The sequence below is a fragment of the Saccostrea echinata genome, unplaced genomic scaffold, assembly GCF_033153115.1.
Source record: "Saccostrea echinata isolate AGI-Se365-2 ecotype Australia unplaced genomic scaffold, CSIRO_AGI_Sech_v1 ptg000033l, whole genome shotgun sequence".
Classification (NCBI taxonomy): Eukaryota; Metazoa; Mollusca; class Bivalvia; order Ostreida; family Ostreidae; genus Saccostrea; species Saccostrea echinata.
Window position 1 is genome coordinate 31,145,406 of NW_026889782.1, and position 15,179 is coordinate 31,160,584.

The window sequence follows — 15,179 nt, forward strand, 5'->3', positions numbered from 1 at the left end:
ATTTCCACTTATACGGTATGAAACAGAATTTCATTTCTGTGCCCCTTATAAGCTCAAAAGATTGATGCCTTTTTAAACTGGTCGATACGTCTGCCCGTATCATTTCTTTACTACCGAACGAAAAGACTGTCCACCAGCAGAAATACATATTCGGTGGTTAAAACAAAATATAGAGATATCGAACAGTATTAAATCTCAAAAATCCATTAAATATCATAATCAGAAAAAAAAGGAACAAAACGTCGACAATTCAGTGAATAATGGCCAAACAATTATTATGAAAAACGTAATTTAGCATTTGAGTTTATGATAGAATGCTTTGCTGACAATGTCATTGTACCGACCATAGAACTTGCAAAACTATGGCTTTATAAGGGACTGTTAATATTTTTGTTTCATAATTTTTTTATCATTAGCTTGTCTCGTTTTAGAAAATGTTCGTACGTAGAATGTGCACTTCGGATCCGTATCCAATCAACCGAGAGACATAATCCTCATATGCAGGTCATACGGTAATATTACTTCATAAGTAAGGGAACGTTTGAGAAGTTAAGGTCATGACGTTAATCGTTAAATTTTGCTGTTAGTTGTTGAGCATGCCATTTACGTCTTTTTCTAGTGAAATATCCAAATATGAAACAGGTGTGTCAGACTTTGTGGTATCTCTTTGTTCAAGCTTACGGAGATATTTTGAGTCGACATATGAATCGAAGTAACTATTGTTAATTGATAATATCGATATATCGAAATGTCGAGTTGAAGGCCACGGCAAGTGTTTTCTTCTTTCTCAGGTATAAGATTTTGAAGAAATTCTGCTTCATAAGGAAAAAAATAGGTTTGCTTATAACTGGACACAAATGGTAGCCATGCGAATTCGGACATATTGTTAGAAGACCTGAAGAAACTTTGCATCCTCTCCTTTTTTTAACTATTAGTTTTATACCAAACCTGGAAGTCTGAAGACTGCACATATGACAAATGTTTAATATCCCTGAGGATTATATGATTGAACATTTTTTCTGTGTCCCTTATAGACTCAAAAGAATGACACCTTTTTATCTGGGCGAAGCGTCTGCCAGTATCATTTCGTTATTACCGAACGACAAGACTGTCCACCAGTAGATATAAATGTTCGGTGGTTAAAATGAAATATGGTGATATCGAACAATATTCAAGGTTAAAGGTCTCTTGGAACAATACAATTCTGGAGCAGATCAAACACGGACCACTAAAACTTCAGAGGTAGAATCAAAGGCATTGGAGGAGTAAACACCTCCTTTCGACCGGTTACACCCACCGTGTTTTCCTTGTCATGATCGGGCAAGCATTTTCGAAGAAATCTAGAAGGATGGCTCAGTAACAATATCTAAATTATTAAAGTTTTGAAAATAAGTCCTTTGTAGGAAAACAAAGCAAGCTATACCTATGCAAATTTGAGTTAAAGTTGATATACAGAACATATAATGAACCTCTCTAACAAACGTTCTGTACGTTATTTATTTCTTACATGCTTTCCATAAATTTCAATTTGACAACAAATATCTAATTGGTGCACATATTTGAAAACCAATCAAAAAAGGTTAGGATAGACACCATAAAAGAGATTCTATCACTTAATATCAAATGCATTTTTGTGTCAATACTAGCATTGTGAAAAATGAAATGTGATGTATAAAATTTGAATAGAACTTCTTTCATATTTCTATATTTCTGCACATATCTTTCTTTATGCATTATTAACTCCTTATTTTGAAAGATAACTCAGACCCATTTTTTCTTAACCAACTATTATTCGCAACATCTTTATTCGCTATTCTTCAGATTGAAATTCACCATCGACTATGAAATGTTGCGACGTGGACAACATACATGTTATTATTTAATGGTTATTTCATGTCGAGACCTTCAAATTGGTTAACGGTATTCTATAGTTTATAATATTGGAAGAAATTCATTAATTAAAATATACATTTTATTCCGTTACATCTTAACTATTCTTGCAAATCTAACACTAAAAAAGACGTTTCATGATCAGAAATCGATTTTTTTTTAATTCTTGCAAGTGTTTTTCTTTCCTCCATGGACAGGTGAAGGTGCTGTTTGAGATGAAGGTGGTGGATAAAAAACATTGTTTTTGCCATTATTTTTCTTGCAAGCTATTATGCTGAATGTTTTATTAAAACAAAGCCGGACTTCAGATATCCAGAAACTAGTCTGAAATAGAAAACATTGACGTAAAATAATAAGACATCTAGTGTTAATTATTGCTGGACTGTAAATATGTGTTCCAAAAAAAAAAAAAAAAAAAGACTCAGAATTTCATATATTATGACCCAGTACAAGCGCCATTTCATTTGCTAATCCATCATTTTGTATTTTAGACCTATATGTACATCATACTTCATAAAGTAACTAATTGAAAAAAAAAATTATGCCTATATAACTGTATAACTATTGGCCAATCAGATTTTACACTATATTTTACCACTTGTTTATGCCCATGTTTTCTATATTTCTCTTGCTATTTGTCTCATTGAAGCTCACAATATATATATGCAAAAAACAACAAAAACTAAATAAAATAAGGGAACAGTAATCAAGCTGAAATGTCCATTGAAACAAACCAAATCGGAAGCAGATCAAATAAGGAACATCTAAAACTTCACAGATATGATCAGGTGCCATGCAGGAGTAAGCAACCTCTTTTGACCTTTCAAACCCACCGAATGCTTCTTTTCAGGATCGGGTAAATGGAAATATCCGTAGACAATTCAGTATTTAAATCACGGCCTTACAAGTAGTATGGAAAACGTCACTCAATATGCAACTTAATGATAGATTGCATTTGCTGACAATATCATTGTTTCGTTTAAGAAGGTTAAAAATTATCCCCAACAACTCTGATGCAACTGAGGCTTCTGCTTAATTTGGAAGTGTGGAAAAACTTCCGTAAGAGAATGATAAATGCACTAATAGAATAATCACTAACAGAAGAATCAAAGTTGTGACAGATGCGCAAAAACATTCTGATCTCTCTTGTCTCACAAAGGTTATGAAATTTTGGAGAACATTTTGGAGGGTATCGTCAAATTAGTTTTAATAACTTGTGAGCTGTTGGTCAAATTGAAATTAAATTGTGGTCACGTGTTGATTAAAGAAGCGCTTAGATAATATATATGGAGATAACGAACAGTATTCAAGCTCACAAGTCCATTAAAACAATACAAATCAGAAGCAAATTGGAAAATACAATCAATAATTTAACAGTCTTCAATGGTCATCATATGGGCGAGCACTTTCAATTTTTACGCAGTAATCCTGATTATATTAACTAAATTTTTATCGTTTTGTCCCCCCCCCCCCCGCTTTGTTAAATGCCAAAAACGGGTATTGTGAAACAAAGAAAACCCTGTCAGGTACATGAAATGGAACAACGTTGTGAGTGTTGAACAATGACAAAGACCAAACATATAACCTTGATCCTGAAGTGACCTAGACCTAGATTGATTATGTTTGATACTGGAAAGTTTGCGAGTACATTCAATTTGTTTTGATCTTTATTGAGTTTATGATTGCTATACCTTACTTTCAGTCTCTATCAATTTGCTACTTTGAGAGATAAGAAGCAGGCAAACCTATATTTCTTTCAAAGAGATAAACCTTTTATAATTTAGGGGTAACAGATATGTGCTTACCTTTACATCTTTGATGCGTGTGTATATGATATGAGGATTAGCTTTTGTTTCCTTTATAATTCCGTCTACTATAACAGGAACCTGAATCAAAAATATCTTTCTGTACTGAATGAATATTAATAAAAATCATATAAAAATGTTTTCTTAGTTTAAAACGTGCTTACCCTGTAAGATGTTGTTGCATTTGGTGTTATGTTACTTTTCTCTAGAAAACTAAATAAAAAAGATAATCAAAGAAATGTTATATGATATATAAAAGTGTTATCATAACAAATAAGCTGGGGCTGACTTTTGCAAGGAGGAAGAATGATTACCATGTGTGACTTTATTTAAAAAAAAAATATAGCAATACAAGTATTTCATATCAAGTCTTTGCTGGTTTCTCAATCTTTGTCTTAATGATACTTTCATATCATTATAAAGTTAATAAAGGAAAATATGGAAAATGCCTTTTTTTATTGAAATTATTCTAATACGTTAGTCTTATATCCATTCTAATTAAATTAAATTAAATTCTTTTTAATTCCTGGAAACAAGTAATTTGAGTTTTCTTCTTCCTTTTTTAATGTATTTTTCAAATATTCTAATTTTAAGACCCCAACATGCAGACTAAGAAACGAAATTATTAAGACTTAATTTTCGTATTTTTCTCCTTCAGATTTACACACCTATAAATACTATAACTGTGTGCCAACTCTACAGCCTTTGTAAAGTATTCCGCCAAAGACCTTGTTCCGTTAACATCGGCGCATGTTCCATGTTTTTTCCATTCATGTGACCTGTCAATTTTGAATTCCTCTTTTTAACTTTAATTTGTTTATAATCATTATTATCAGCTTCTGATGCCATTCGATTTTTTAATTCTAACAAGTTTTATGTAGCCAGTTTAGAGTGTCTAATTAAGATTTTATTTTTATTTTTACCATTAACCTTTTTAATGAAAAATTTAAACAATTTTCAATATATTTTCAATATTTCTTCTATTTTATTTCTATTTTTTTTCTTCTATGTGTTCTATTTTTCCAATTAGATTTTAAGGTTATTGAATGCATATAACATATTTTAATATCATATAACATATTTATTGGTATAAATTTTTAATTTGAAAAATGATTATTCATTATTTGATTGATTATTTTTCATTTCAGTTGACAAGATGTAGAAAGAAAGCCGGTTATTTTGCAAAACATATCTTTGTTTTTATTAAGAAAAGACTATGAGTGTTTACCAAAATTTTTTATTCTCATCCTTTGATTTCAGATCTGGCCATGCCTCATTCATGGCGCTAATAGTAATCTGAAAACAAATAAAATGCAAGTTTATTGTAACTAGTATTTAATCGTCTTTCGTATTGCTTCTATTCAATATAATACATGTATATCCATCATCGGAAATAGAAAATAAACTTACCTCTGGAATATTTTCCTCGCTAAAACTTTCATTATGTTTGCAGTCAGTCACAAATGGAGGCGTAAAATTTGAAGGCCTTAATATGTAAAAATGTGTACAAATACGTCAAAATAACATTTGTACATTTTAGTAGAGTTTAAACTGAAAAAAAACCTCTTATTTTCAGATTTTGGTATCAACATCTATGATTTTCAAAATGAAATATTTACTTTAAATGCTTTAATAGGTTACACCCAATTCAATGTTTCTACATTCTATATCGAAAATAAACCACTATGCCAAATAATTTTTAAAATTAAATTAAAAATACACAGTGTATTAAGGATATGAAGATGAATACGTTTTGCTTTAAAGAGGAAATTGCACAATTTTGAAGAAAGTTGAATACTGGTCAATAAGTTTTATTGTAAGTGTGAATTTACTGACACTCATGCAGTGTTTATCCCAACGAAAAGTTAAATGTATATTTGATTTTTTTCACTTTAGTGAAATGATAATGATGAACATTGCATACCAAAGTCCATGTATAGTCCAGTTATTGGGCGGGTCTCTGCTGCACTGTGCAAAATTTTCAAATATGTGTTAAGATGAAATATTTTAAAAGAGAAAAATAGTTCTACTGGCTTTGTGGGATACGGAATATATGGTACATATTAGAATTTAAATTTGACTTACGTTTTGAATTTTACAAAATGTCACTGGCCATTGAAGTGCCAAAATAAAGAAATCAAACTCAACTGCTATCACATGATTGTTATCACTATAAAAGAAAAAAAAAGAAAAGGTAAATGTAAATAAAGACAATGAGACAAACCCGCCTGTCACTGGTTTCCCAAATTAGTTTATTGCAGTTTGATTTTGTTTGATAATTGATCTGAATTCTAGAATTCATATTTCATAGTTACTGGTAAGTTAAGCAACTTTATTGCGTCCGATGTTTTTGTCATTGCTCGCATTCGTTTATGTTTTCATCATATGCTTTACATTCCCTTTAATTTGTTATGCAGCGGTTTATTGGCGTTGTTACTCTATGTTTCATTATTTTATCGATTCTATAAATTGTCCCTTTTAGACCGTTTCCTTATTCTTTTAAGTACAAACCTGCTAAGCCTGATAACAATAAGTAACATAAAATGGATGAAGGGCATCATGGTCAAATCGAACACTCTTAATCGCTGAGTAGACTGCGCAGATGTCTAAGGTAATGAAAAGTGTTTGCAATTACTAATATTTTGATAGAAGTATCGGAAATCAGGTACATGAAAAACAAACAACTGTGTAAATAAAGAGAAAATCTTTCTTTTTTTTTCTTTTTTTTTTTTAAAAAGTATTTCGTATTTGTTACTTCTTCATGTTGAGGGGAAATAAAAGAAAAACATATTTATTTTTATATTTACATTTCTAAATATTTTTCCTTAAGATTCTTTGCAAATTCGAAGACTGGCGCATTAGCGCTTCATGAAATATGCCAGCGTGAAGCGTCGTAGTTCATGTCCTCATGAATCTTAAAAAATTAAATACATTTCTTAAATAAAACCTATGTTAAATCAATTGCATGTACGTACTTTCTTTACTTACAAACGACGCCTTTCAATGGTATATTGAAACTTGCTCTATTCTATTTTTAAATAAAATAATTTGTTCGAACAATTACATTGAATTTTTATTTGTCGAATAAGAAATCTTTTTGGAAAAAAAGTTCTCTGCTCATAAAGTTCGGGAATTTTTCACTCATTTGGAGACGCCATCACTTGCTGCTGGAGGGCTGCAGATTTTGACCTATACTCGGCACTCAGGGCCATTGAGTAGTGATGGATCTTTTTCGTGCCAGCAGTACTGCGACATGGGACCTTGGTTAATACAGTCTCATCCGAAGGACTGGTCTCAACGTCTTGCAGTGGGATTCGAACCCGCGGCGTAAGGATCAACTCCTTACACCGCGACTCTAGAGCAAACGCTCGAGTCATTGCACCAAGCGGGGGACTTAACGAGGTTGTAAAAATCCCTGTAATATCAACTTATCTGTCGGTAATATGCCTCGTTTAAGATGTGATTGTTCTTGAGCATGGAATAAGTTGGGAGATGTAAACGCCAAATGCAAGTAAGCTGAATATTATCACATAAATAAGAAAATAGACAATGGAAAAGCTGAAGTCATCTCGTTTGTCACACAGTTTGGTTAATTGGCACCTTTCTTCTTTGAGCAGTAAAATATTCAAATATGAAAGAATGATTTGCGTTTTTTTTTGTCCACATGAATAAAAAAATTCTAATCTGATCCTTCAAAAGCTATTAGGTTCTATCTTACTTTATTGATTTTTCTTAGTTTTTCGTGGAAGTACATGTACAATAAATAAAATAGGGAAGACAAATTAGTAGATGCCTTGTTTAATTACTTTTTTTCTCTTTAAAAGAAATCTCCAGTAAATTAAATGTACTTACGCCGAGTAAGGCCTGAATACTGAAAATTTAGGAGGAAAAAAAACTTCCGTTATCTATAACTGTTTTATACACTGTGTGAAAAAAACGGATGTTGACTCATTGTTTTTATTTATATCTTTTACAACTTTTCGTGGAAAACAAAAATTTACTTAAGATGCTTATCAGCATTAGTATGCATTGAACAAAATCTGTGCTCAGCCTAAAAACCCTTTCCCTGAAATAAACCTTACCTTGAATTATTTAGGGTTTTTAAATTTTGCAAAAATATAAATTTTATATATTGTTAAAATCAAAACAACACACAATGCAACAAAACAGCATTTAATTGTAATGAAGTCTAACATTGTGTATTAATATTTGACAATTAATTTGCATGTACTTAAGATATTCTAAAATTTAAACCTGTGGTTAACTAACCAGAGGCTAATTTATTTTGAGCAACAGATATTTGACCAGTGGTTAGTTGGCTAGTGGTATAGAATTTAACCACCGGCTAACTTAACCAGGGTCAAAATTAACCAGTGTTTTGAGCAACTCAGTCCAGATGTATTGTCAGTTGCAATTCGCACCTCGGACATCTTTGGTTCTGCCATAGTTATTTTAGTTTCGAAAGTTCCTTTGCCATCAGGGTACTGACTTGAAATTTCTGCATGTTTCAGGTTGGTTCTGCACATCTCATTCCCACATATTCTTTTTGTTCTTAGGTTGATGTGACCCCATCTGCTGCAAACTTTTGTAGTTTCTTTTCTTCTCTGTTGCTCTACTTGATGATCAATTTTATTCAGGTATTTTCCTTCAAACTTCTGCTGTTTTATCACAATAACCAACTTCTTTGCTAAGGTGCTGTATAACAAGCCATAGCAAATGTTAGTATATTAATTCACGTTTTAAAACTTCTTTCCAATAAGATGTTCGAATGCATTCACCTCTGCCTTTTTTTAGGTCGTTGGAGAATGTTACTGTTAACACTATTATCCCCATCTAAGTCAGTCCATTCTCCATGAAACGCATTCCTACACCGCTTTTCCAGGAGCATATTTACGTGGATTTTTTGTTCAAAGTATGGATTTAAAGGTAAGAAAAGCTGCAAAACTTTGGCTGTGGAGAATCCACAGATATCGTGCAAGAAACACAAGGTCTGATCCTACATCTTCAAAGCCACCAATCTTTATATCCACTGTCAATGGGTAAGCACACCAAATCTGTAATTTTGTATAATTTAAAATTAAATATCTAAGAAATAACTTTGTTATTTGTAATTACTGTAAAATAAAAAAAAAATTAACAAATCAATTTTGGCATTCTTAGCAAGGTTACTGGTATCGCTAAAATTTGTGTCACTTACACTTCTTTCAACATCGGATGTTACCCTAATTTTTTATGCATCACAAAATAGTTAAAAGTTGACATAACTTTTCATTTGAATTAATTACTGATTTTTTTTTAAATATGTACGAATATATAGACAATTTAAAAGAATATAACAAAATCACACAAGTCATATCAATATTGAAAGATTCCTAAGTTTTTTTAAATTATTAACCTTTGACTTTAGGGCGTAGTTAAAATTGAGGATCAAATATTACAAAATCATAGGTCCTTTATATGGCCACAATATAAGGTCAAAATCATTTTGAAAAAAAAAATATGGAAAAAAAAGGAATGGCAGGAGAGAATAACAAAAACAAGCATTTTGTCCAAGTGACCTCTTGTTAGTTTTTCTGTACATTATAGTTTAAAACAGAAGGGAAAACACACATTTATTAATAAATGCAGATATTAAATGTATGCAATTATTATTGTAGGACTGTGTCAATACATTGTATCATACGGATATTCAAGAAAGATCGTATCGAAAAAGAACTTCCAATATCGGGCATGCTGTTTTCTTATAATTCTGTGAAAAAAAATTAGAAATTCAAGCACCAAAGATTATATTTTACTATTTTGAATTAAAAGTGATTAATAATGACATAAACATTAAGGAGATGGGACATCTTATAGTATTATAACAAGATACATAGACAACTATATTTTAACAGTTTTACAATCGTTAAAAGATTAAATTTATACAAGTATATTTTGTGATTACAGTGAGAAAAGAACTTTGAAATGGGTTATAAAACACTCATTATTTAATAACTTTTTGCATTATATGATTTACAAGAGTTTCTTCATAGACATGTAAAAGAATCAAATATATTGCATATTGCTTTATAAAATATCATATTGATGCAATTTTTAGTTTGCTCAATACACGGCCCTATGTATTATTAACATCATTTCCGCACAATACCACACATCGGAGAGAACTATCCTATGTCTTGTGTGCCTGAACCAGGAAATAGGTTTGATCAGTTTGCTTGTCTAATTAAGAGATCAATGTTATTAGCCTGGGACTAGGGAGACACGATTCTCTTTTGCGAGCCAGCTGTTTCTACTCGGGACACATGGTGCATGATGGACAGAGAGTAGATTGTGGACCAAAACTTGCGTGCATGTACTCATAGAATACAAACGCAATGTCGATGTCTACCAGACTTCAAACCACATGTACCTATGAACAATCTACAATGAACTATTGCAAAAATTCTATCCACCATGTTAAATTGATTGTAAACTTTTAACTTAATTAAGGTTAAAAACTTATAAAAACAATATGTTAAATGTTTAGAGTCAACGATAATTCCTGTGTGCTTCCAAATAAGTTTCAATATAAAGAAAAAAACAATACTGACATATTTTTAATTATGGTTGCAATTTAATGGTATGTGGACATTGTAATTGTTTGAACATTTTTTTTTAATCATCAAATTTTGCTTCACCTTTTTACTTCCTTTTTTTGAATTTTATAATTTTTATTAATTAATTTATTTATTTTTTGTTAATGTATGTTTGTGAAATAAAATCCTGAGAGAACTTTTTAAGTATTACTTTTTTCATAAAATCTATCAAAAAATAAATAAATAAATAAATAAATAAATAAATGAATAAAAAATAAATAAAAAAATAAAAAATAGTTAATTAAAAAAAAAAAAATTGAACAAAATTGAACATAATATAAACAAGGTTTTTCACTTCAACTACAATTAACTTCTTTTGTATGGAAAGCCATCTTGTAAAAATCAAATTGAAAAAAAATGGTAGGTCTTGAGTTCAACATTTTTTTTAATAACAAAGAAAAAACAGGCATCTAAACTCCTGTCAGTGTAGTGGTTTGATTGTTGAAGTGTAATTTTCTGCTGCATCATGCTTTTTATCATAACTTTTAATATTTATTCCTAAATATACTGCATGTGTAAAAAAATATTTGTGTGTGTGTGTTTTTTAAATTATTATTATTTTAAATTCTTTAATTCACCTTTTTCTCTCGTTATTCCTGATTATTGATAATGGGTGTTGCATTAACGAGGCCGAGTCTTATTCCACTAATTCGCACTTTTTTCGTTTCATGCAGTCGTATCTGCAACATAGATGTAACACCTATCCAAGTTTTGCGGTTGTAACACAAAATGAACATAATCTGTAACGTTTATGGGTCTTAAAATGTGCTTTTAAGAAATATTTAGGAATAAATGCTGAAACAGCTTTCACGACGTCACTGTTTTTCGGATCTGTAAGTAATGCATGACTGAAGAATGACGCTTGACTCGCTTGAGTATTCAACACGTCCATGGACATTTTATTAAACACTGTTGATAGACTATTAAAGGAAACATACCAGCAATCTAAACATTGTTATTTTTTACCAAAATAATTCATCTGTGCCGATATATACAAAATGCATGCCGCAATATTGCAAATTTAGAGATATTGGGCATTCGGAAAAATAAACTTTATAATAATTCCCGACCAAACCAGATGGTCAACTTTTTTGAAATTTCACAACTTGGTGATTTTTTTTAAAAAATTACTTTCATGTATTTGACTGAAAACGAAATCCCTAGGACAGAAATACAAAAAAAAAAAAAAAAAAAAAAAAAAAAAAAAAATTAGGGAAAATGTGATAATTTGGCGTTTTTCCAACAAATTCCCATAGGTTCCAATAGTAAAATTTGACAACTTTTAAGATGGCCCTCAAGAAATCGCGATGGTAAACATTTGAACTGGACTTTCTCTTTGGGTTCTCTCTGTGCATTTTTAATGGCTTTTAATGAACAGTATCAAAATAATGTAAACGATTGATGTACTATCAACTATATCAAGAAAAGAAACATCTTTTCTTTTCTTCTAAGCAACTTTTGATATAATTAATCACATTCTTTATAAGAACTGACAGTTACATATTCAAACAAAAGACAATTTTATATTCGAGAAGTGTTGTTAATCGGAAGTGTGCACATAAAAGATTAAAAGAATTTTTATTTGTTTATGTGTATGTTGTTTAACGTCCCTCTCGAGAATTTTTCACTCATATGAAGAGGCCACCACTTGCCGGTAGAGGGCTGCAAATTTTTACCTACTCGACACTCAGGGCCATTGAGCAGTAGGGGACCTACTGCAATACGGGACCTCGATCAGTTTATACGGTCTCATCCAAAGGTCCGTTCTCCACGTCCTGCAGTGGATTGGAACCCGCGACGTAAGGACCAGCTCCTTACTCCGCCACTCTAGACGCTTTAACCACTGCGCCACTTTTATTAAATTTGTGATCACAAAGTTTTACCAATATCTATAAAATGAAGACGTATGCTATTTCAGCACTTTATCACGATAAATTAAAGACAATATTTATTGAAATTATAGACAACTGTTCTATGTTCAATTAAAATTGAACACATTAATTTACATATCTTGCCATTGGTCAAATGCCAACTAATTTTTGTTAAAAACATTCTGATTGTACACAAATTATACTCCAAAGTTGATATTGAAAAGAATGAGTTTCTGATTGATAATATCTATGTAGTCTTTGGAAATCAGGTCCTCCTACAAGTAGTTGGTACAAACTTCGTTATAAGCAAACCCCTTTTGTATTCTTAGGAAGCAGTTTTTCTTAACTTATGAATGAAAAGAAAAGGTTTCTTGCTGCGGCATTTATGCAGCAATATAACATTATCACATGCATATCAGGTTTGTCTAGAAGTTGATTCGATGCACAAGATCATTTTTTACGAACGCTCATTTTTCTTAAAGGAGCTGAGCAGGCTATTGACAAATAAGTTGATTTTATATAATGATGTCAAGAATCTCTTTTAGTCATATTTTTCTTATTCTTTGGCCGACACAATGACCTTGTGTACAAGTAATATGTTGACCGACCTTTTCTATACGAATTGTTAGGCAATTATTTTCACACTGAATTATCTACCGATTTACTGCTTTCCTGATCATGAGAAAGAATACTAATGGCAGATATGACCGTTTACAGGGCATTCCTCCATGGCACCTGATCTTGTTTGTTTTCAGAGATCCTTGTTTGCTATGCTCATAATTTGTATTGTTTAAATTGACTTTGAGCATATCTATGCATTTTCATATTTTATGATTAAGCATTAGTGCTCATTCTCTAAGTATACCTTGATGATTTAAGAATTTGTTTTTCCTTAAACCGGTACGTCAGTGCTTCATGTACCTATAGCAGCATTGAAATTTTTTTTCAACAAAAGGTAGATACAGTTGCTTATTAAAAAATCGTCATATGCACATGCATATAAAAATAGTACTTAAATATAATTTCAGCAATTTGTTTTATTTTGCAAAATATATTATCGCTAAAACCTAGAGACTTTCAATTTGATATATAAATACTCTACACCATTTTTACCATCGATTTTATTCCTCTCCTTCAATGAAAAAAAATCAGAACCTTTAGTTTGTTTATATTTAACAATTCAAATTTTAAGCTTAAACATTTCGGTAATTGTTAGATTATCTAAAAATATATTGTTTAATTTAAAAAATCATTGCTAAAATTTTAGGAAACAGACTGAATTATATATCCATCTATTTTTTATGATGAAATTCTAGCAAATAACAAGGGCCACTTTGGGCCTTTTTTGGCCCTGTAAATTTTTGAAAAATCGAAACTGTTTACTTTTGGCTGACAATGCAGTATTCATCACTTGGACCCTTGGTCACCATGTTTCTACTGAACATGACGTAATTTTCTCTCTAGTCAATGCATTATGACGTCATGAAATGCATCATTTTTATCATATCCTTAAAATTCCTTTAAAAATGGCCAAAAGTTGAAGCATTTTTTTCAATATTTCATATAGAGCACAACCTCTGATCCAAAATATGCAATAACATAATGAAAGATCTGTTTCTGAAGGTCATAAAACATCGCAGCTAGGTTAAGGCTGTCCGAAGGCTTAATATGCATTAAATACATACTATTTTATATTGAGCAATGTTTTGATTTCAATTTGTAATCTATGTATACTTACACAGTTAAGTTGTAAAGAAAGTCGAATAAGGTATTACAAAAAAGCATTTTTGTGATGTCACATGACTGTGTTGATCACGTGACGGACACTTAAAAATTTCTTAAATGTTGCACAAAAATCGCATCGGCACAAGTGAAAAACAAAATTATTGTGAACGGCTTGTTATATAAATCAATTAAACGTATTCTTGGGTATATATAAAGTGCTGGGGGCAAGTCTGAATTTTATTTCATAAGAAAATATTTCACGAGAAATTCAACTTACCCACATACAAGGGGTCATTTTCCACTCTTCATCGCAATTTATACAAATAGGATAAATTACAAACAATCCCCCAGCAAAATTCAGTTAGAAAACATATTTCTCTAGTAGATTCACACAGAATATGTTCAATTAATCCTTATTATTCACTTGTGCCAGTCTAATATATATAAGATTTATAGATTCTAACTCTGTCTAGAGACACGTAAGGGGGGCATTTCACATCCTTTTTTCAATTGCTTGAATACGTACATGTTAGACAAGAAAAAGTAATAACGATATTTATACTGCAAATATTCACCATCATTACAGTCTTAAAACAACAATCCAGACACATGAATTAAACATCAAGGTAAAAAAATTCTACATGTGATGTGAAAGGAATGTAAAAGTTATGACACTTTCCCCGTCATGTCAGCTCAAGTATGCAGTGACTTGACGTCATATGCCATTATGACGTCATATCTAGGTAGTTCAGAGAAGTTACTACGGCTGGTACACTGTGACATTCTTCGGACAGCCTTATCATAGCCGCGATGTTTTAATTTTTTGGATCGAGAGGTGTGCTCATATTTTAATTCTTGGCTGAAGTTAGTCAAATACGCCTGTTTTCTTCAAAATTCAAGAACATTGCGTTTTCACAAAGCCTGCTTTCCAATACCTGGATTCTCAAAAAGAAATTTTGCTATAGGAAATAAGAGCACTAAGTCTCTACTTTATTTTGATATATGAAAAGGGACTGAAGGTAAAAGTCAATTAATTGACATAAGGACAGGGCCATTTTATGCATAAAGTGAACCTAGCTCTTTAAAATTCTTTTCAGGACAAGTATCAAAAGGTCATTTAAGAAATAAATTTGTTTCCTAGAAATCACGAGAACATGAACTACGACAGACAAGCGTAGACCTAAATGAAATGGAGCTACGACTGACAAGCGTAAACCTAAATGAAATGGAGCTACGACAGACAAGTGTAGACC

General features: G+C 31.2%; 1 protein-coding gene across 1 annotated transcript; it reads right to left on the bottom strand.

The window, feature by feature from the left end:
• Window positions 1-1,960: 1,960 nt before the first annotated feature.
• Window positions 1,961-8,583, bottom strand: LOC133198410 (ribonuclease Oy-like). The gene is made up of 11 exons (XM_061334505.1): window positions 8,474-8,583; window positions 8,117-8,390; window positions 6,207-6,301; window positions 5,781-5,865; window positions 5,620-5,663; window positions 5,106-5,181; window positions 4,924-4,991; window positions 4,364-4,474; window positions 3,860-3,908; window positions 3,696-3,776; window positions 1,961-2,214 (listed from the first exon to the last, which is right to left on the bottom strand). The coding sequence occupies exons 1-11, from the start codon at window positions 8,581-8,583 to the stop codon at window positions 2,050-2,052; spliced, it is 1,158 nt and encodes a 385-aa protein (XP_061190489.1). The 3' UTR covers window positions 1,961-2,049.
• Window positions 8,584-15,179: the final 6,596 nt, after the last annotated feature.

Coding starts and splice junctions, on each gene's coding strand:
- LOC133198410 (XM_061334505.1), bottom strand. CDS start 8,583: ATGCTCCTGGAAAAGCGGTGTAGGAATGCGTTTCATGGAGAATGGACT. Junction 5,866..6,206: donor ATTGTTATCAGGCTTAGCAG/GTTTGTACTTAA, acceptor TTTCTTTTATAG/TGATAACAATCATGTGATAG. Junction 4,475..4,923: donor GATGAGAATAAAAAATTTTG/GTAAACACTCAT, acceptor CAAAATTGACAG/GTCACATGAATGGAAAAAAC.